Source organism: Coturnix japonica, chromosome 2 (assembly GCF_001577835.2).
Source record: "Coturnix japonica isolate 7356 chromosome 2, Coturnix japonica 2.1, whole genome shotgun sequence".
In the NCBI taxonomy this organism is placed as follows: Eukaryota; Metazoa; Chordata; class Aves; order Galliformes; family Phasianidae; genus Coturnix; species Coturnix japonica.
The window spans coordinates 23,995,175-24,018,850 of record NC_029517.1 but is presented as its reverse complement, the minus strand read 5'-3'; the positions used below and the strand labels follow the sequence as shown (position 1 = coordinate 24,018,850).

Genomic DNA, 23,676 nt, shown 5'->3' with positions numbered 1-23,676 from the left:
TTTTTCCATCAGTCTGAGTGTTTTCAGTCACATGGAGATAACAATTTGAAGTAAAATGAGAAAACAACACAAATCTTATCTGTGTTTCTTGATGGGAAGTAATTGAATTTTCTTCAGCTGCTATTCCTTCCTAATCCTGATATCAGAGACAAAATCACTTGCAATGGGGATCTGAGGTAGAGTGCCCTTTGCAGCATCTTTGATACAAACATCTTTTCTCTTGGACCTTCCTGGTGAAGAAGCAGCTAGTTGGTACTTTTCAGGATATAGCTGTAGAAAAAGGAATCTTCTCAGAAGTGGGAGATGTCATGTACTCTAGAGTATGATTTCATAGAATTTCCAAGGTTGGAAAAGACTTTCAAGATCATCCAGTAAGGGTGGAGATTCTCCTTAGCCTCCTCATATTGTTAATATATTTGTGAAAATGTTTTTGTTTTCTCTTACCTGAACAGAGAAGTTGAGTTCAGACCAAGCTTTTACCTTTCCAATTTTCTCCCTGCATATCCTAACCAATTCTTTGTACTCTCCCCAAGTTGCTCATTCCTTCTTACACAGGAGGTACCATCATCATAGTATCATAGTCTCGTGCGGGTTGGAAGGGACCTCAGAGATCATCGAGTCCAACCCCCAGGATTCGAGCCTCTGTGTAGCAGAGCGGCACTTCTACCACTTGCGCCACAGGGGGGATTCGAACTCCGGGCCCCAGGGTTGCAAGGCACACTGGTAGATTCTCTTTTTCTCCTGGAGTCTCAGAATAAGCTCCCTGTTCTTCCCTGCCAGCTTATCTTACAACATAGAGATATCAATCCAACCTGATCTTAGACACCTCCAGGGATGGGGCATCCACAACCTTTTTGGGCAACTTGTTCCAGTACCGCAAAACTCTCACCAAATCTACTCCACATTGGTGAGCACCAGCTCCAGAAACTCTTCACCTCTGGTTGGTCTGTCCAATGTTGAACTAGAAGGTTATCATCACTGAACTCCAGGATTTTTCTGGATTGCTTACAGCTTTCTGTGCTGTCTTGCCAGAAGTTATTTAGGTGGTTAAAGTTCCTCAACAGGATGAGAGCCTGTGAATGTGAAATTTCTTGTAGATGATGCAGGAACTGGCTCCTCCTGCTCAGGTGGCCTGTAGTATATGGTGAAGATGTTGACCAGTCCTGTCCCGAATTTTAAGCCACAGGATCTCAATCTGTGCCTGACTGTTCCTCAGAGGAAACTCCTCACAGTCTACTCACTTCTTAACAATAGGCGGCAACTCACCCACCCCTCCTACCTTGCCTATCCTTTATAAAGGGCTTGTAGCCCTCAATGATAGTATTCAACTTATGCAAATCAGCCAACCATGTTTCTGTGATGTCAATAAGATCAAAGTTTTCTGGGGACATCATGATTTCTAACTCTCCTTGCTTATTTCCCATGCTATGTGTGTTGGTATAAAGGCATTTCATCTGGGCTTTTGAACACAGTGCCTCCCTTGAGGAGCCTCCCCACAAACCTCTGAGACAAATCTGATGTTTTCCCCCACTGCTTCCTAAAGTGAAGCATTCCCTCACTCTTCTCTGCCTCTCAGCAATATATACCCTTACTACAAAAGCTCTGGTTTAAAGCCCTAGTGATGAGCCCTGCCAGTTTCCAGCCTAGTATGTTCTTGCCCCTCTTGATCAGTTGTGTCCCATACCAATCAGACATCCTTAGGCCTCCAAGATCCTGGGTTTCTGAACCTACAGGTTCTTTAGCAAAGAGAAGTTTTCAGTTGAGGCTGGTACCTACTTTTGTGCCAAGTTCCTCCTTTACATGTAGATTTTGGGATTATAATCCAATCTAATACTTGATTAATTTATGTCTCAGGAAAAATTTCAGTCTGGTTACCCACCAGCAAGTTTATATGAAATTAATACAGGAATGCATTAATAAATTATTTTAATGTTTCAGAGCACTCAAAACAAAAAACCATTGTTCCTTGTGGGGTTTTTTTGTTTGTTTGTTTGTTTGTTTGTTTGTTTTTTGTTATTATTAGAGGTAGAAATATTGATTAATTCATACCAGAACATCACAGAAAATATCCATCCACATGAATATCCCATCAATAATATATATGTATACTTCATTAGATTTTTAGAATATATATTTCTTATACCATAAAGCCCTTAAATTATTCCTCTTGTTACCCAAAGAATTTAAGCAACCTTTAAAATCAGTGGTTACTTTTTACCCTGGAAACTCATTGCAGAAAACCTCTGGAGCATTCCTGCTCCAGAAGAAATGAAAGTTTATTGCCTAGAGAACAAACTAGAGCAACAGAGAACTACTTACTGTAAATGACTGGCCAATTGACATCAATGAATTGGAGTTCTCACTTTACAACAGCTGCTGTGACACAGTTTTACTTATTTTTTTGATTTGCTGAAAATGTAGAGATATATCCTTGTGTAAAAGATCTGATCCTCTTCTCAATCATACTGTTAATACTACGTGTTCAATTTTGGATGTGTAAGCAGTGGTACAGCAAGGTCAACAATTTTGTCTGAATCAGACAGCAAATGCAAAACATTTTGGTTTTTATTGGCAAATAGTCTGTCTGACAGATTACATGATTAACCTCCTGCAGAGGTTAAACAGTCACATGAAACAAACCTATAAATGAATTTTTTGTTATCACAGGATTTATGGTTCATGTTGGTCTGCCTTCCCTGCCAGGTAAAGCCAAAAATAAAGGACTCCATGCTAGTATTCTTAACTTAAGTACTCACCATTCACTCATCATAGTATCGTAGTCATTATAGTCTCATGCAGGTTGGAAGGGACCTTAGAGATCATCGAGTCCAGCCCCTGGGGATTCGAGCCTCTGTGTAGCAGAGCGGCACTTCTACCACTTGCGCCACAGGGGGGATTCGAACCCAGGGCCTCCGGTGTTGCAACGCGGCATTCCTACCACTTGTGCCACCGGGGCACACAAGAAACCACAACTCATCTATAATTTGTCCAGCAACCTTTTCATATAATGTTTCCAATTTTTTTGCCAACCACATTTTCTAAGATCTACACTGTGAACTCTGATTCATCAGACAAAGGAAAGAGAGGGATGAAAAAAGAATATGGGATTAATGTCAAATTAGAGCAGACTAATTGTTCCTCAGATCCATTTCAGCAGCAAATCACTGTCTAACACATGCAGCTGGCAGATCCCTAGGGGTAGTTTGGCCTTCAGCTTCTCCTCTTGGGCTTTTGCTTCTCTGGCTGCCAAGGTCATTCCTGTTCTCTCTAGATGAGAAGGTCAGTCCTGAAAGAGAACAGTCATGTTCACACATTTGCCATAAATCAGTGCAGTAGATTTTGAGCCTTTGGTCAGAAGATTTGACCCAAAAGCAGACTTTAAAGACTATTTTATGGTTTCCTAATTATCCAAATTCCAGATGACCCAAAAGTTTCAGATGTTGATGTGTGCAGTAGCTGTTAAATCAGGTTTACACTGTGCTACAGCAAAAAGCCATGAACTCATTCTTCGATGTGTAAAGTAGAGCAGAGGTCTAAAATCTCATTTGTCTCAATACACAGTACTGCAATTGCAAATTTAAGACTTGGTGAATCTACCAGGATAAGACATTTCCAGTATCTGTGGTAGTTTATTTATGAAATGTATGCTAATGTTGTACCTAATTATTGCTTTATGCTTGCATTTAAGTAGGAAATTGTGAGTTTGTTTCCTTTTTAAAGGCTTAACTGCTAGTTTCATGCCATTAACCTTTGTATTGTTAAAATTAATAGGTTTTGAAAAGCATAGTTGGCTTTTTTAAAAGAAAAACAACACATGGCAGGATTTATCTTAAAGATAGTGGTAGCCTTCTGGAATTCTGAAAGGTCTCAGTGATAATCAAGGGTCACTGATAAAAGCCAGTGGATAGGAGTGTCTTTTATGCTGGAAAACTGCAGATCTCTTCATGTTAGCAGAATTGATTTTCCTTCACATCTTATATCATGTATTTTACAATTCATTTTGAAGCTATGCAGGTTGCAGGGATTTTTATTGTCATGCTAATATTTATGCCACCAGTTTTATTCCATCTTGTGTCATATATTCTCATGTGTATTAGCCAGAATATCTCTTCCTCCTTGACTGGAGAATATCTGGAGCACAGGAGTTTAGAACACAGAAACATAGTTTAGCACAGAGTTTAGTACATAAAAATGGCTTTACAAAATTAGACTGAAGACCCATACAGACCATTGTCTCTAAGCACAGGCTGGCACTTCCCTGAGAGGGCTGCATCATTTTTTAGTGTTTCACTGAATTCGGCCCCTAGAACTTCATACAGAACCTATGTTTGGGAGAACATGTGAGTCTGTTCCCACATCCCCTTCTTTCGTTCTTCTCCACTATGTGCAGCTTTTATATCAAAGGTACTGGTGATATCTTCTTATTGTACAACAAAGTGTTGGTTTTTTTGTTTTTGTTTTGTTTTATTTTGTTTTGTTTTCTTTCAGAAAAACATATATTGATGTATTTTTTTTTAAGAACAAATCATTGTTGACAGTGTCAATGTCATGTCATTGTTTTTGTGGATGGTGTTATTGTATGTAATAAGAATAGTTTTGAACTCAGCTCCTAGCATCAGTTGCTAAGCAATACTAATTTCAGAATGACATTTTCTATGGCAGAGGCAGATTTGAAATGCATTAAATTGTTAATTTTGGAATACTCCTATTTCAAAATACTTTAATAACACTTAGATTGCTTTGTTCCTTACTTATTGTATAGTTGAAGACGATGGGGCCTCCAACTGCATAATGCACTGATAATTTAAGACAAGTCAGAGAGATTTATCAACTGTGATCAGAGCTGCAGAACATTTGGACAGCATCTCATTCTTTATGCTGATGTTCTCTGCCAAGTGCTTGCAGAAACTCAACATATGTGCTATTTCAGGAGAAATAAAAAGTTGAAGAAAAACAATCATTCCAGTGTTAAAAAAGCCAGATGTCCATCCTTGGAAGGGAGGGACTGCAGACAACCAATTATCTATTAACAAAGCCTGGGAGGGATTGACTTTTTGAATAGTTTGTTCACTGCCCCAGTTCTGAGAAGGAATCAAATAGAAAATGTGACAATATGGAGAAACAGCTCTTGGTAGAGTCTGTATTAATGGCATACCCAGTGTTATCTTAGCTCAGGAGCAGAAGCTGGAAACAATCAGGATGCTAGGTTTTAGTTGAAAGGAGTGTTCTTTTAGTTAGAATAAACTTCATAGCCAAATTTCTCAAATTTTAAAGACCCAACAGATGGACTCAATGATTCTTGTAGGTCCATTTCAACTTTGGGTATTCAATGATTTTATTATTCTAAATAGTATAAAGTAAAAGTGCAAACTGAAGCCCTCATTTTATAAGCTATTATTTAGAGAATATTTATTTGAAAGAAGATTTCAGAATATATTTAAAAGTCAGTATATGCCTTTAGGACTGTGTTGCCACTGGGACTTTGTTGCATGCTCAAGTGACCAAAAGGGCAAATGACATCCTGGCCTACATGCAAGGGAGGTGACCCTGCCCCTCTACTGTGGAGTCCTCAGTATAGGAGAGACTCAGACCTGTTAGAGTGAGTTCAGAAGAGGGCTGCTGACACACAAAAATAATGCAAGGATGCACCATCCTTGGATACATTCAGGGTTTGACCTAGCTGTAGCTCTCCCTGTTCATTGCAGAGGTGTTGGACTAGAAGACCTTTAAAGGTCCCTTCCAAGTCAAATGATTTCATGATGATTCTATGATGATCAGAAATAGCATGGACAGTAGGAGTAAGGAAGAGATTGTCCCCTTGTACACAGCACTGGTGACGTCACTACTTGAATATCATGCTTAGTTTCAGGCCCTTCACTACAAGGACATTGAGTGTGTGCATAGAAGAGTAATGAAGCTTCTGAAAGGACCAGAAAACAGGACATATGAGTAGTAAGTGAGGGAACTTCAGTTTTTTCTTTGGAGAAGAGAAGGCTGAAGAGAGACCTCATTGCTCTTTAAAATTACCTGAAAGAAGGTTACAGGAAGAAAACATCTGCCCTTTTTCTCAGGTGATGAGGGACAGTGTGGTAGTAAGGGGTTTAGTTTAGGCACTGACAAGGGTGATAAGGCATAGGAACAAGCTGCCCAGGGAAGTGCTGGAATTCTCATCCTTGCAGGTGTTAAACAGATAGGGATACGGTTTAGTGATGGGATTAATTCCATCAGTTTCATGACTGGACTTGAAAATACTTAGATACTTAAAGATAGTTTCTAACCTAGATTATTCTATGATTTTGTGAAATGAGATTTAAAATATCCTATTATTTTACGTTTTACTTAGGGATTACTTCATGTTTACTTAAAGCGTACTTGTTTCAGATTCATCCTGTCCAAATGCATACTCAGCACTACTGGCACAGACTGAACATTACATACTAACCATTGGATATTTTCTTCTAGCTTGGTTTGGAAAAGACATGGCAAATGAATATATCCTGTGTGGTGGAATGTCCTGTGAACTGTCAGCTCTCTGACTGGTCATCTTGGTCTGACTGCTCACAAACATGTGGCCTTACAGGTCTGTACGTAATCTTGGAATATTTTAAAGGCTGATTTTTCTTTCCCTCCCCTTCCTGTGTTCTTTCCCCTTCCCTTCCCTACACATAATCCTGTATTAACTCAGGGGAAAAACAGCAGCAAACTCCAGATGAGGAGTCAGTATCTCCACAGAACTGCTATAAACATTTTAGCATCTTCAGAAGGAGTATTTTTCCACAGGCTTCTGAACTGGGAATTTACTACCTTTTTTTTTTTTTTTTTTTTTTCCTGTTACAGAAGTAATCTGAAATCCTGATCAGATATCCTCCTTCATGCAGTACTTCATGCTGTACTGAACATAGTGTCTGACTCAGAAAATGTAAAATAAGAAAATCCATGTAACAGGCAAGAGCCAACAGATTTGCTTTACTGTCCAATTTATCAAATATTTTAAAAGTACATTATTCAAACACTATGCTTTTCACCAACGTAGAACCATCTTGAAGAATAAATCAATCTGGCCACTTTCCTATTACCTATATTGCTGTTTCTCATTTGCAGGAAAAATGATCAGAAGAAGGACCATAAATCAACCATTTCAGGGTGATGGGAGGCCTTGTCCTTCTCAGATGGAGCAATTCAAACCCTGTCCAGTAAAGCCTTGTTATCGATGGCAGTATGGTCAATGGTCTGCATGCAAAGTAGAGGTAAAACCCACAATGGACACTGAAATTATGGAGCTCACATATCTAGGCATGTGAGAAATATGCCCGGATATCTGTTTGAAAGCATTGTAATCAGTTTACTTCCGCATATTTTATAGAAAAAATGTGACGATTTAATTTTAGTGTTCATATTTGTCAATGGGTATAACAATGTCCTGCAGACATTCAAAGTACAAAGTTTGATAATTCAGTGACATCTTTGCTAATAACTGAAATCTTGACATAGTAAAAGAATGTATGTGGTAACAGATGAGCATCCTTATTGAAAAATAAAAGCCTCATTGTAGAAGAGATCTTCTCTTAAGCTACTGCCATGATTGCAATTTAAAAGCACAAGCTAGATCCATACATTAGGAAACAATGGTGAGAGCGGATATATATATATATATATATTTTAATTTCAAATGTAAAATCAATGTATTTTTCTTTGTATTTTGGCAAAAAATAATAGAAGATGCAATGATATGTGATGATATGTTCAAACGATATGATATGTATCTCCTCCTTCCCCAGGATGCACAGTGTGGAGAGGGCACAAGACTGCGGAACATTTCCTGTGTGGTTTTTGATGGATCCACTGAAGATGTAGGCAAAACAGTAGATGAGGAATTCTGTGGAGAAGTAGAGCCTATTATAGATGGCAATAAGAAGATGGTACTTGAGGAAACATGCACTGTCCCTTGTCCAGGTAAGTTATTCATATAAACATTACATTTCAAGTTTGTTCGGTTTTCTCTTTTAGATTACAGTTATCAGTGTTCAGGATGAGCCACAGGCAATAAAATATTTTTCACATACTTGAGTGATTGGAAAAATCTACCAAATGACCAACTTTGTTACTCTGGTGGAGGATTCACTACTGCTTACTATTGGATTTAAAATTTTGCTGTGTGTAAACCTGTTCTTCAGCAGTCTCACATTTAGCCAGTAAGAATAATTGCCCTATGGGGATGTGCTAATGATAAGTTCCGGCTAATGTTTCCAAAAATCCCTGCTTGCTTTCCTATTATACATCAGTTCTCCAATTATTCATTTATTCACATGCTTTCCTAATGTTGGCAAATAAAATACCTTCATTAATCAGGCATCTGGTCAACACAGTGCTGATTACATCTTTCATCACAACAGTACAATGTAGCTTTAATTTTTAATAGCTCTCTTTCACTGCAATAATGAGAACTAAGAGGTTTATTAATGAGTCTGTGTATAGCCCATTTCATGCTGCATCTTTTACAAAATGGTCTGTTTATGTTATTTTGAAGGTCTTCCTTAAATTTTCTTTAGTCAGTCTCACTAATTTACCTAATTAGTAGAATTTTATTTTTTATTTTTACTTCATAAAATTACATTTTACAAATCTCTATTATACTACCCTGGAATAAGTGGAATAGACACTTTAATCACTTTCTCATTTCCCAGTCTTACAGAGAATGTATCAGTAGTAGTTTCTACTGTCTGTTTAAAGTGCTTCTGCATGATATGTGACAATCTTTTTAAAATTCAACTTCAAAGAGAAGTAATGAATAAGATGTATAAAATTAGCCTACGGCACACAGTGTACAATACCCTAATATTAATTAAATCCAAACAGTGTGTGGAGTGTCATCAGAAATTGAGAATGAGTCTGACCTTATAGGAATGCTACAGAAACCTATCCTGCTTTCCAACAAATAGACTTTTATCTTTATTATTTTCTGACCCACAGAAACTTAGAAAAGCTCAGAATATTATCTTCTCTTTTGTGTAAGTCATGTTTAAAAGTTAGAATGTAAAGAACTAAAGGGAATAATAACAAAAGGATTTGGGCAGTTTTTCTAAGTCCTACTCAGTGACAGAAGCTTTTCACATACATGGATTATCTTTTATCTTCTAATAAAATTTACAGGGGACTGCTATTTGAAAGAGTGGTCAGAATGGAGCCTTTGTCAACTGACCTGTGTTAATGGTGAGGATCTTGGCTTCGGAGGCATACAAGTCCGATCTCGGGCAGTAATCATTCAGGATTTAGAGAATCAACATCTTTGTCCAGAACAAGCTTTGGAAACAAGACCGTGCAGTGGTAAGCACCACAATACACATCACTCTTCCTAAAATAAAAAAGTACAGAAATATAGTATGTTTCTCTTCTTTCTGCTTAGGCTGTCAAAATTAGGAAAATATGGATTTAGTGGGTTAGAAATGCATTTAATTTTTTATTTTTGAAATATCAACTACGTACCAGAAAATCCTGGAAAATTTAACTATTATATGTTTCCACTTTAAACACATTTTAAAATCCTTTTTTAATAATGAAATACCTCTTCAAGATTCAGGGAAAAAATTAATTGACTTATCTGCTTGATAATTTCTTGATTTAAAAAAGAATATTATGATGCAGAACAAAATTTAGTATCCTATCTGCCCTTTGAATTATTTTTTTTTTCACATGACAATGACTAAAACGTCTGTCTTACTGCTAGTACTGAGCAAAATATCTAAGAAAAAATATTTTCTGTCAATTTAGACACCAGAGATGAATCAAAAAGAAATGTTATTGGGCTACTAAGGTATAGAAAGACTTTGTATTTTATCCCAGACTATATGAAATTTGTAAAGCAGAGTAGAGATGTGAAGCCAGAAACAGCCAACCCCACTTTACCATACACTGGAACAGTAATTAAAGCATAGCTTTACCAAGGAAGAAAGCTGACTCCTAAAAGACTTTTCACAATAGATGGGCCACAACCATTATGAGGTTGCTGGAAGTGTCTGTTTTGTCCATTAACTATGTTGATTTTACTCCACATACACAGTATGTATAAACATTATTATTTAGTGTCCACGAGACATCTGTTCTATTCTGTATGCATATGGTAAGTGCAGACTTCCATGTGTACAGTACACCTTTCTGAGTTGCCGGTTGAAAGAAGGACACCATCAGAGACATTAAACTTAATGTATGCTTTCTACTTGCAGCTAGAGGTAGGCTGAAGTCATGTTGTTGAATCTCTTAAAACGTGAATGTTTTCTGTATAGATGGCCACTGCTATGAATACAAGTGGATGGCAAGCCCATGGAAGGGATCTTCTAGAACTGTGTGGTGCCAAAGGTCAGATGGCTTAAATGTCACAGGTAACTATTTGTTTTACATACACACAAAAGCCTGGAAAATAAGTGGGTAATACATTTCTTTTCCCCCAAAATGAGAATATTTTTAAAAAATAATCTAATGAAAACACTTCTTCCTGATGCTTGAATCAGTATGCTGTTGAGTTGAATCATCATGTTTCTTCATACTAAAGATGTCAGCTCAGTTCCAGAATTATATAGCATGCAACAGTAAAAGTAAAAAATAATATTATCTTCTATATTTTACCTGGAATGCTGTGCATTGTGTATTTCTACAGGCATCCATGTATTTCTAAATTTCACATTTCAAGCCCTTTGGCAAAGAGAACTTTTATGTATTAATGTATGATGTATACACAGAGACAGAGACAGATGCAATGCTTGATGATAACAGGCATATATCATATGCATTCTGAAGATTATAACAGATTTTAATAAATATGTTAATATCAATGTGTTACTTTACATCAATGGCATAAATGTATAGCAGGATAGTTCAGTAGACAGTGATTGGATGGAGTTTCATTTGACGTAAACTAAGGTACAAAATGTCTTGTGTCTTGAGTGCATGACTGAGGTGCCTGAATTCAAGAAAATCTTCATACATATCTTATTTGCATGATTTTATTTATCAGAATTAGGAATTATTGCAATCTATGGGATGCATTTATTTTTTAAAATATTCTGATATCAGCCAAGGTGATTATAAACTCACTCTTAATTCCAGCTCCTGTCAGGTCAAAGGGGGAAAGTTCTGATTCATGATGGAATTCATAAGGACTGTCTGCAATTACTAGAAACTAGAAATTACATCTTCGTATCATTTTTACAAGGTGTTAAAGTAACTTTTGGTAGTACAAAGTCTCTTTTATAAGTGTCATCTTGTGTTGTAAAATTTCTAAAATGCATCATCTTCACATCAGGTGAAACAGGGCATCTTTAAGTCACAATTTTTGTTGATATAAATATATTAAATTATCTATTAAATATCCTAGAAAACTTTAAATCTCTCACATTGGAGATTAAGGCTCTGAGATATTAGAAAGCAAACTACATATATAAATCATGGTCATTCACATATAAATAATAGTTTGTTCTCCTGAATACAGAGCCATGTGATAAATTTCAGTGTACAACTTTGTGTTGCTGGCAGATTTTTCATGATGATCTCTTATATAAGCATAAATAAATGTAAGTGGAACTGATTCTTCTGAAATGAAAGTTCTGGGAGTTTTACATTATTTAACAGGGCCTAATAATTTTTTTCTGATTCTAAGATTTGCTTATTCTTCAAAATTGCTTTAAAATAAATTATAATCTGGCATTTATAAAACATGGACATGCATGAAAAGTAGAAAATAATAACAACAACATTAATAATAAAATTATTCTTGATTACCTAAAGAATATTGTAACAGAGAAACAAGAGTATGGAAATCACCTATTTACTAAGGAAAAGCTATAGATCTATATCTAACCCATTTAGAATACCAGATAAATATGCATTAGCATTACTCAATCTAGAAGAGATGGAAATTGCAAAGCAGATAATAATCTATCAGAAAGACAGATGCTAACAGATCCAAACTGAGATGAGAATGGATGGTTATGGAGGTAAGTTAGCCTCTAAAGACTTACCTTATTAATTTAATTAAATTTCCCTAGTCATATTTATGAAATATTTGAGAATATTTTCACCTCAAAGGAGAAATCCTATATTTCTTGAAAAGAATGGGAATCTAAAAGACTGAGTAATGAAATAAGATAAAAGTTATTTTAAAAAGTGCTAGCTCACATATTTGTCTCCTGAAGCGGTGGAACTTTAGCAGAATACAGTGCCTGCCTTGGCAATTCAATTTCAGGAAAAACATTCCAAGACAAGCAGGCAAGAGAAAGATGGGAAGATTTCCACTTTGAGCATCTTCATAGATTATTGTGTTAACAACAGGAACTAAAACCTAGCACAGATAGATAGGAGAAAATGAATCCATGAAACTTTCTAAATCCTGACAGGACTTCCATGGCAAACTAACCTAGGTTATGTTGTATCTCTTTTAAGAATTTGTTCTGTATGTGTTTTTAGGCTGTGGTACTTTTCTGATTTGAAATGAAGACAGATGGAAAATTTCAGACACTGTTCCCATGCAGTTCAAAACTATGTTTTTGATATATTCATGATTTATTTCAAAGAAAACGTTTGAATGTAATGTTCTGTGAGAACTTCTCTGCACGAAGTATACAATTATGAAGCAGACTGTATAATTCACAAAGCATTTTTTAGCATGGTTTGTATAAACTGTAGTATTGAAAAGCTCAAAGTGGTAGATACACATTTATGATTGATTTGTGTGGAAGTTACTTAATTTGATCAAGAATCAACTCATATGTATGATGACTGTATTATAATGATGACCGATATAATGATGACTATTTCTTTTATGCCTTCTTGCTGCACATCTGACTCTAAGATAGTGTGTCTAAATTGAGATATTGTTATCATGAGTCCTGTTCCTATTTTAAGGCCTTTATTTATTTACTTGTACAATATTATCATGCTGAATGGTTGTTTTTTACTTGAAGGTGTTCTTTCCTACGGGCGATGAAGCTACTATTTCCTTCTTCAGCTTGCTTGGATGACTGATACTTTATTACATAGATTCTCACAGGCATGAGATTTATATGCTAGGCTGCAGAATTTTCCTTTCTGGGGTGAGAAAAACTGATGGCAACCAGCAGGGTTTATTTTGTTCCTCATCAGCCATCCTGTTAACAATTTGATCTATATAACCACATCTAACTGCATCTGCTATGATTGTGACCAATGTCAACTATCAGGATTTCATCATCATATCACACCAGTATAAAAATATAGTTAATTTGGGAGATGCAAGATAAGATGTCCTGTTGCAATATAAATGTTAAAGTATGTACTGCTTATCTTTCTGAAAGATGAAGGCAAACTCAGATAGATACAGTCAAACTGATTCTAAATATATTTTGAACTCAACCTGGCTGAAATGATAGTGAAAGCCTGATTGTATATATTGGTCCATAACAATAACTGCACTTTAAGTAAAGATGTAGGAATGAGAACTACGGCAGTATAGAAAGGAAAGATATACTGACAACTACTTTCTATCAAAGCATTCAGTATATGTTCTTCACTTCTGAAAAAGTTCTCTTAGACAAGAGTTGATTGTGGCTTCATAAGAGGCAAAACTATAGCGTGAGTAAAATTAACTAATGAACAACTTCATAAAACATAAATTCATAAACTGACATACTTGTTTTCATTTTGTCAGCAAAATGATAGATCAAAAATATGCCCTTATTTTCTTTGTGGCCACAGTTTTAATATGATAGTTAATAGGAGGGCCTTAGGAAACTTCAAGCACAACAAAATATTTACACTTAGTTATTTCACAAAGAGTGAAAAGAAGATCACTTCCCAAATATTAGTTCTCTAAAATGTGAATGACTCGAAATCTCCATGCTATATCCTTATTCTACCAGTGAAAAATACTTAAGACAAATTATCCTTCCCCAAGGATTAAGAGTAGGAGCCTTGAATTCAGTTTAATAATAAAATGGTAATCCGTGGCATACTGTAGGAAACAATGGCATCAGTATTTTCATCAGAGGAGAGGTATTACCATGTCAAAATATGATTTTCTGTCCTACAGGAGGCTGCTTAGTGATGCGCCAACCAGATGTTGACAGGTCATGTAACCCACCATGCAGCCAACCCCACGCATACTGCAGTGAGGTATGTGCTAATGCATCAGAGCATTAAACATCCCCATGAGGGCTTTCCCTTACATCTCTCTGCATTTCAAAGATTGTGACAAAAAATGTATTTTCAGATATTTTTGATCATTACTTTGATATAATCAACCTTAGACTGTTTTCTAATTAACCTCTCAATTAAATGTTGAATAATCTTTATTCATTTGCTATGATACTTCATAAAAATATATGAAGAGGTACTCTCCAGGCTAGCACTCATCAAAACAATCTTCTCTTCTAGTCATCCTTCTTGTTGTGCTTTATAGCCTACAGAAAACTTGTTTTTCTGCTACACAGTGTAAAACACTTGTTCCCTACAGACTAGAACATGCAGTTGTGAAGATGGATATACTGAAGTAATGTCCTCTGATGGCACACTTGAACAGTGCACTCTCATCCCAGTGGTGGTGATTCCCACTATGGAGGACAAAAAGGGAGATGTGAAAACCAGTCGAGCTGTGAACCCTACCCAGCCCTCTACTAACCAGTCAGGACGAGGAAGGACCTGGTTTCTACAGCCTTTTGGGCCAGGTGAAGTCATGCAATGAGCAGTTTATAGTGCTAACTACTTCTGCAGGGCCTGGCATTCATGTATTTGTGATGACAGGGAAAAAAAGAAAAATCCTTAAGTGCTCATTTAAGAAGACAAAGACCTGTCTGAAAACAGAAAAAGAGATAATAGTTAAACTGCTGCCATTTTATGCTAGTCAATCAACATATCTAATGACATTTTGCATTCCAAAAGATTTCTTTTAGTTCCTGATACTTGTTAAAATTCACAGAATCTATTCAAAACACGACTTCAGATGGGCATTAGCAGTGAAAGTGCAAGCTAAGATATTAAATTATGCCACCATAATTGATAATGCCACTGAAAAAGGTATGAAGAGGTGGCACAGAGNAAATATTTCTTGAAGCTTTCAGCCATGGCATGAATCATAGAGAAACAAACAGTATAGATAGAGCATTTTTTTATTCCATATCTAAACTAATCCATGTTAGAGAAGAGCTAAACATAATATTTAGAACAGACATGCTCTAAATCACTGTAGGAAATGCTCATATTTACCATGTTCTTTAGAGCTGGACAAGCACTTGAGTGGTAAGAAAAATGTTCAGAGTTATACCATTAAAAATATTTGATAAGGTCCATCATGTAAACAGATTTCAGTAAATATTTTCTGATACTATCACTGACATAAATAAAAGTTTCAGTGACAAAATGCTTTCAGAGAAAGAGGTTTTATTCTTGTCCAAAATGTTAATTATACAGAGAACAATTAATTATTTTCTTGTCTTTTCAATCACATAGAGCTAGATATGTTTACATGTGTCTTAGTGTTTATTTCTAAAGCTTCCAAGAAAGTTTTAAATCTGAAGATTGAAAGCTATAGCTTTGCTTGCATAAACACCAGAATACTGCAAACTGAGAACAGCACTACTTACAATAAACAGTTTAAAGCAGGTTTGGGTTTTAAATACTTTAGTTATATCCCATTAGTCCTAGTAGTATATTTGTACTTTGATACTATACTTGATACCTCCAAAAAAATGGTCATTACTCCATTTAGTTATTACTTTTATCCACAATAAAAAGAATTTTAAAAAAGAAATTAAGATTTCCTGGTCCTCTTAAAAAAAAAAAAAAAAAAAAGAAAAGAAAAAAAAAGATCTTAACAAATATGCTATTTTTAATTCACTCTAATTCCACATTAAAATGCCATAAGGTGTGTTGTAGCAGTCAGAGTACTGTCAATAAACAAGTATCAGGTAGTTGTGTTGAACTGTAGAGAACATGGATGCTCGTGTGAGTTCAGACATATCTTCAGGAACAAGAAATAGTTGAGAGATTTCCTGAAACCTCACAAATGCTCCAGTAATTCCTGATTTGACTTAACAAGGCAGTATTTGTTTTATATCAGTTTTAGATAAAAACAATGATCCTTAATTGAACTAGGACTTGATTTATGATTGATTGTTTTTATTCCATGACTAGCTAACTTCTAGAAAGGTTTTATTTACTCTCCTATAAGTATTCCTTACCATACAGTTTCCAAGCCTAGGTATAAAATAATTCTTCAGTAATCTTCAACAAACTATACTACGGTTCCAGAAATGAAAGTTTTTATCCTCACAGCTGTCTTTGCTGATGTATCTTGGATGAGTTTGAGACATCCATTCCCTCATACACAAGAAATAAGCTGTCCAAGGGAATTCAGAGTGCCTGTATGAGATGTGATGCCTGTGTTTTCATAAAATAAATGACCTCGTTAACACAGTTCTCTATTCTGACCAAAATACATAAATCCATACACAAGATGATATCTGTCATTTCTCCAAGGACATAATATTACTTTAAAACAAGCAAACCCAGAACAACCCCAAAACTGTTACGTTTACCAGTGGAAATAAACAAAGGGAAGAAAATTATCTGTATATGAATACTGAAATCTGAATTCTTCTCATTCTTACAATCATATTTTTGGATATGTTCAATTTACCTATAACTGATAAATTATTTTCCTTTTATTGGTTACTATCAGTTATAATGTCATTATGTACATTAATGTAGTGAAGAAAAATGTTTTTACATTAGTCTTATTCAAGTTGTTCATGAGTATAAGGCTTTGCAGAAAGCTTAAAATTAACTGCATACCACTAGCGATGGTTACTCCGAATTACAACAATTCAGCATGTTTTTTGGTCTTATCAGAAGCTGGAAAATCATTAGCTGCATTGGTTATGCCTTATGCCTCTGCAAAAGCATCATAAAGCAATATGTACTTGTTCAAAAACTTATTAGCTATGTTTGCTTATCATTATATTGAAAATATATGCAAGGCTTCATGGAAGAAGAATTTTGCCCCTCATAAATGAAATAATTCAGTTTTTTAATTGAGTTTTCTTTGACAAGACAATAAGCCCCTTGTAAAAGAATGTTTTCAACAAGCAGTTTAGAAATGTGTAAAGTGAGTCATAAAAAGTAGCAAATCTAACAGCATACACTTAGCTTGTGTTGCAACACAGTCATTTAGGGTTCAGAGCAAAACCCCCAAAAGTCACGCCATTCTTTCCTTGGTTTTGCTGGGGTAAGCAAGGCCATCCAGAATTGATATAAAAAGGAGAGTGGAGTGTATACATCAGCCTGTAGGGATATCGTGTCCAAATTATAAATTGCACAGGCTGTACATAAGCACAGGTCTTATTATCAACAGACCGTTGCTCTATTTCTGAGCATGAGTTGTTTTTGTTTTTGTTTTTGTTTTTGTTTTTCTTGTGGGTTTTTTGTTTTTTGGTTTTTTTTTTTTTTTGGCTTATTCTGTGAGAAGTGGTTTTTCTAACAACAAAATGTGTATATGATATTAGATTAAATTAAAGTGTATTAATTTTTTGCGATAGAAAAAATTAAGAATGTGTACAAGGTACTAATGTTGTAAAACATGTTAAATATATTTTAAAATGGAAAATGAAATAGCAACAAGAATGAAAATAAAAGACTGATTTCCCAGAGGTAGAAGGGAAAGTGATGCTGCCTTTCTATCCTGCTGAAGAGGATAGTCCACTTAGCAGTGGACTCAGGGACTGAGTACCTTGCTGCTCTAAGATGCTGCCATTCTGTTTTTGTCCCGTGCCTCAGCATCATTCAGATTATCTGAACTTTAGCTGAAATGCAGAACAGAATAGCACAGAGAAGCTATCACTCCGTTGTTTAAGAGTATTTACTCTTATTAAGCTTTAACTGCTTGTGAAGGCATTTATTTTGGATCTTAAAAGTATTTCTGTACCGTATCAGAACTAATAATTTAGCAAGACTAACTGAAACACTACTGACTAACATTCATTCCTTTTAGATGGGAGGCTGAAGACCTGGGTTTATGGTGTAGCTGCTGGTGCATTTGTTTTACTCATCTTTATTGTTTCTATGATCTATCTAGCCTGGTGAGTTCTTTAATTATTTACCAACAAGCAGTCCCTTGCAGACTGTAATAACATAAGTATTTATATTTGCAGCTTTAGGAGCTGCAGGGACTTCTGTAAACTGTAATGTTTAAATTTCTATGTACTTTTGTTCAAGCTGAGGTTCATGGGCTCTGGTTGTAGCCCAGATGATAGATAAACTGATAGACTGTCTTGAGATCAAGAGAACTTCTTGAAAAGATGGCATATCTTAGTGGATAGTTTATTTTCACTCAGTTTATCTCTGTTGAGAATGACTGTACTCTGTCCATGGTAATTTCATTGCAGCTGTATCACGAAACCCAAAAAGAAGTATAAAATAGGAAACCTAGTCAAGTCTGATTTGGTACTTGGTGGGATATAGAGAAATACAACTAAGATAAGGCTTAAAGTTTTCTCATGTGTTTTCGTACACAATATATATATATATATATATATATTACTATATGAAAAAAGAGATTTTTTGCAAAAGCAAGTAATTTTTGAGAATGTTCTCCCTGAAGTAAATTGGGTCCTGCTTGGAATTTCTGATCCCCATGACTATGAAAGTAGAAGACGAGGGAAGTATGGTCTTAGACATCAAGCTCATGGCTGTATTGCATAAGTTAACATTTGGGTGGCTTCTGGATTTGTTTATGTTTTAGTAAACTTTCTCCACAATCTCACTTATGTCTAGGTAAGAAAGAAAATATTTTCTGAATGAAAGAATCTCCATTAGCTTTTAACTTCACTGCAAATTCTTCAGACGGTGGACACTGCAAGCCCCTGTAAAAGCTGTTCTGGGAACAAAGATTTTGGTTTGGACTACCTGATTGACATATCTGATGAAAGTTCATTGGACAACAGAATGCAGGGGCCTGATTTAAATGAATGCTTATAATATATATATATATTTATATATAAAAGAAGGCAAGAAATAAGGCTCTGCTATTATAATTAAAGACAAAATACGTAAACTTATATTTTTACTCAGCTTAAACATTTTTTAAAGCTATTGCAAATGGATTGGAAATACTGCTGGATTAAAATTTAAATTTAAAATTTAAATCAAGGATGGATAGAAAATGTTTATGGTTAGCAACCTTCAATATGTCAAGAGAAGATTTGAGTCACATAATTTAGAAGAACCCAATTGATTGCTCTATTAATACACAACCAAATATTACACTGTAGCCTGTGGGCTTTTCTGAAAAATGACTGATCTTGTATGATTATGTGCTAAAAATTTCATCAAGTCACATCAGTACCATAACATCCTGTTTCTGGACAACTGAACTTTGAATTAGGTGTTGCTTTGGGTTGATAAAGTGATAATTAATGAACCAAATGAAGGTTTTGAGTGTGTAGCTTTTACAAATGATAACCAAATGTATTATTTTAATACAACACAGTCATCATTAATTTAAGAATGAAATCTGTCATTGCTGTTATCAGTTTCTTGTTCTATTTACAAATTATCTTATTGTTTCAGCAAAAAGCCAAAGAAGCCCCAGAGAAGGCAGAACAACCGGCTGAAACCTTTAACCTTGGCTTATGATGGAGATGCAGATATGTAAAATGTAACTTCTCACGGTGACAAATGGAGTCTTAATTATTGGATTGAAATCAGAAGGTATCCAAAGCCACAGGGATTTTATATGGAGTGGACTTAAGTGTTTTGACTTTCTTTTTTGTAACTGCACTGTAGATAAAGATGGATGGATTTCATAATGCCTATGGATATTCGAGGCATTACTGCTTTACTTTAGACCATCAACACTGAGAAATCTGGCAGAATCGATTTAATAGATGATGCTACAATTGGAAATACTTGTGGTCTTTCGTCAGTCTTACAAGCTATAAGCACCACTTCTGTCTCCAGAATACTGTAACTGATGTTGTATTAACAGTGGAAAGCCCCTGCAACATTAACCAAGTATAATCAGTACGCATGAAGAGTTTGTACCAAGAGTTTGTATGACTCTTTATATTCAAGCAAAGCGCATATACTCAGTTGAAGAATATGTATTACTGTATCAGATTATATACTTGTTAAAGAGCAATTTAGTGCTTATTACATTAACTTTTAACTGAGATTAACCCATGAGCAAGTTCAGCAGTTTGGCAGTTGATGACAACTTGTGTTAAACTGCATTTCAGAGGGCAATGACTCACTTGCAAAATTCTACCCTGTTACCACTCCAAAATATAAAGGCCTCATAAATACACCCAGAAAGGAGGCATTCTCAGATTCAACATTTTCTAGCGGTTGCTGTCTGGAAAAAGAATACCCACTGTAAATGTTACAATACGTTTCTACTTTCTCTAACTCAAACTGTTGCCTGCATCTTTTTGCTACATGTAAGGCAATTTTTTGCACTATATTAGTGCAGCATGATATGCACTTAATTAGTATTGCCATAGTAACCGCCTCTTTTCAGAAAGGATGATGGTGTATCTTGTGCAAGGAGTGTCAAGTAGACAGGTCTTGAATCCTGAAGAGAGCAGCATTTGGTTTGGACTGCAACCTGATGGAATCGGCTAATGACATGTACTGTACACACTGATCCTCCTCACAGTGGCCATTTGTGGTCTATATCATGGCAGTAATACAAGTGTCTAGTTTCTTGCCCCATCTACCTATACAAGTATAGATTGTCCTGCTGGTTTCTAATTGTACTTTGAAGGCTGTTTATGACTAGATTTTTTATATTTGTTAACTTTGTTAGAAAAAAAAGAAAAAAGAAACGAAAAAGAAAAGTGATTGCCCTCTAATCTTGAGTGATATTGTCTAAAAAGGTATTCTGATTGTTTGTTAGGTGAAAGAAAAAGGTTTTGCTTTTTTTTTTTTTCCCCCTTCCACTAATGAGAGCATTTTCACTGTTGCTGACAGTGCAATATTCAGAGCCCTTTTTATCTTTTCTAATTAGGATAATTGGATAGACTCTTTTAATTATTCAGTTAAATTCTTGAGTGTGCTGGCAAGTAAACAATAGTAGTTCTGCCATTGTAATTGTCATAACATTTTAAAGATTTTTGGCAGAATAAAAGCTCACTGTTAACCTCTTTCATGCTTGTGGCTTTTCAGTGTTGCGCTTCTGACATCAAGCTCATTGACTTGCCACTGTATCTACATGCCTGTTACACATTCATGACCTGAGAAGAATTATTCTCATAAAATGGGTTCGATGTATAGTCTGAAGCAAGCATATAACTGACTGTGCCACTACTAAGCAATACAATTACAAAATTTTATCAGGCAACCTGTCAAAAATACTTGTTATATAAAGCTCAGTATTAGGTTCTCAGGTCTTTTTTATAACCTAAACCATTTCTGCCTACTCATCTTACGATTTACTCAAGAAGCACCCATTTTTGCATGTTGAATAAAATTGCAGCTTTGCAAACTTTGGCCCAGATTCACTGAAATCTGTGACAACTCTTAGTGACATCAGAGGATGACATCAGTCCTTAAAAGTAACTATTCCATATAGAACAGTTCTCGGAACCAGTGTGCATTTTGTGCAATCCAAGCAAACAGGATCCAACTTTTAGCTAGCTTACCTTACCAATGTGGAATTACTGCATTAAAAACAAACAAACAAATAAATAAATAATAATAAAAAATCTTAATCCCACTGCGTAAGTATTCTCCTTAATGGGATGGTAAGCAGAGAGGAACAATAGTAACAACCTTTTGTACATGTTTATTTTCTCATTTTTACCTTGATCCACAGCTGGTTAAGTGCCATGGCCCCCTACCTCATTAGTAGTTCATTCATATATGTATTGCAGAACTAGGGGCTTCAGTCTTGCATTTCTCTGTGAAAATCCATAGGAAGGAAAGATAGAAAGGGAAAAAAAAAAAAAAAATAACAACAACAAAACAAATCTCAGTGTATTTAATTAAGTTAGAATTCTTGAGTAAGAAATAAGAAAGGCCTAATTGATTACTATCTTTTCAAGCATACAAAAAAATGTGATGCAAAAGTTATAAAGTTTTAAAGAACAGTAAATATGTGGAAACATGAACCTTAATCATGATTTTTGTACATTAAAAACTGATTCTTTGTTATGAAATGGTATTGGACCAATAGGGATTGAGGGAACAGGGCTTCTTTCAGTGGCAGTGAGTCATCTCTGTTTAGTATAGGTCATTGTCATGGTTTTGTAATTTTGTAATTTTGCTATCAGTATTCCACATCATAACATCATGTAAAGCATGGATAATTTTATCGAATGTGCAGCTCACAGAAGAAAACTACATATCCCATAGAACATCACAGTCAGGGATAAGTCACGGGACCAGGACACTATATAATCTCGTTCCCAGGCTGGAGTTCTCTCTCTCTCAGACTTCTTGGAGAGTAGGAAGCATTCCAGCCGTGTCGCCTAGAGTTCACAGTAGGCCTGTCGGTTTTCGGGGCCTCTCTTTGTTTTGTTCAATTTATTAGCCTCAATTATATTATATTATATTGTGTTATCTTGTATTCCGATATCATAATTAGTAAAATAAATTTTCCTCCTTAGATTGCTGCTGTTTTTATCCCATTCCCCCTTTTTCCCTTCCTTTCCGGGCCCAGGGGGCCCTACGGGGTGGCTCCCCCCTGTCATGGGCATAGGTAAATCTAGGTAACCCGTGACAGTCATAGCAGGAGCTGTTGCCTAGTTCTTACACTGAAGATTTCTGTGCCCTACATCTAAGAAGTTAATAACATGAAGCTATAGGTATGCCATCTCCTGTTTCTTACCATGAAGTATTTGCCACTGAAGAAAGGGGGATTGTTTATTTAAGTATGCTCGGCCTTTGCAATCCATGCAAGTTTTTTAGTATGCTACTACATGTTTTATTGGGTCAGTGAATTTTGCTTATGCACATCTTCGTCATACTAGTGCTGCATTTAAAATCCAGAGTGCATTTTTTATTTTTACTTTTTACAAACAAAGTGCACAAAAATGTGAAGCCAAAATGGCTTCCCTCTTTATCAATGAAAAAAAAAAAAAATGTCTATAAGGAGGGCTGAAATGTTATGTTATGCTAAATGTTGCAAAGGTGACTAAGCCCTTTAGCACTGACACAGTAATAATAAGTGAATTATCAGTACAGAATGAAAAGCAATTTACTTTAAAAATCAGAGTGCTTCTACAAATCCAGTGCCTAAAGCAGCCACTACTGTAGATTGTTAGATTGTGAAAGTAAAGTGATCAAATAAACCGTTCAGAAAATAGCAAAGTAGACATTTTCCTGTTGATGTGGTGGTTTGTGTTTTCCTTTTTAAATCTGTAGTTTCTAGATTACTGTGTCTGCTTTGAGTCCTGGACTAGTTCCTTTTTGAAGCTTTGTTGCGACTGCACAAGCTTGTTTATATTTAGTATAAAGCATTCATTTTGAAACTCCCTTTCACCTGCCAAAATGTAATAAAGTTTGTTTTCCAATATTACAATCTGAAGAGACCAATTTAAAAACTCTGTGTATAAACCACTGTAAAATATACCTTGACTTAAATGGAAATTGTCTTTTAACCTTTATGTAAATTGTGCTCACCCAAAGTTAAGAGTTTATTTTGCCTAACTTAATTTA

The 23,676-nt window shown here is 35.5% G+C and overlaps 1 protein-coding gene across 9 annotated transcripts in view; it reads left to right on the top strand.

The window, feature by feature from the left end:
* The window catches only part of THSD7A (thrombospondin type 1 domain containing 7A), a 258,813-nt gene extending 236,861 nt beyond the window's left edge, over window positions 1–21,952 (top strand). For 6 of the 9 annotated variants that reach the window (XM_015853613.2, XM_015853612.2, XM_015853616.2 and 3 more), the window contains 9 exons: window positions 6,463–6,580; window positions 7,102–7,247; window positions 7,779–7,953; window positions 9,151–9,324; window positions 10,281–10,376; window positions 14,057–14,139; window positions 14,480–14,690; window positions 18,011–18,098; window positions 19,588–21,952. In XM_015853613.2, the coding sequence (XP_015709099.1) occupies window positions 6,463–6,580; window positions 7,102–7,247; window positions 7,779–7,953; window positions 9,151–9,324; window positions 10,281–10,376; window positions 14,057–14,139; window positions 14,480–14,690; window positions 18,011–18,098; window positions 19,588–19,672 (1,176 nt within the window). In that variant the 3' untranslated portion in view covers window positions 19,673–21,952. The other 3 variants (XM_015853618.2, XM_015853619.2, XM_032443164.1) reach the window with 3 other exon arrangements.
* The last annotated feature ends 1,724 nt before the right edge of the window (window positions 21,953–23,676 follow it).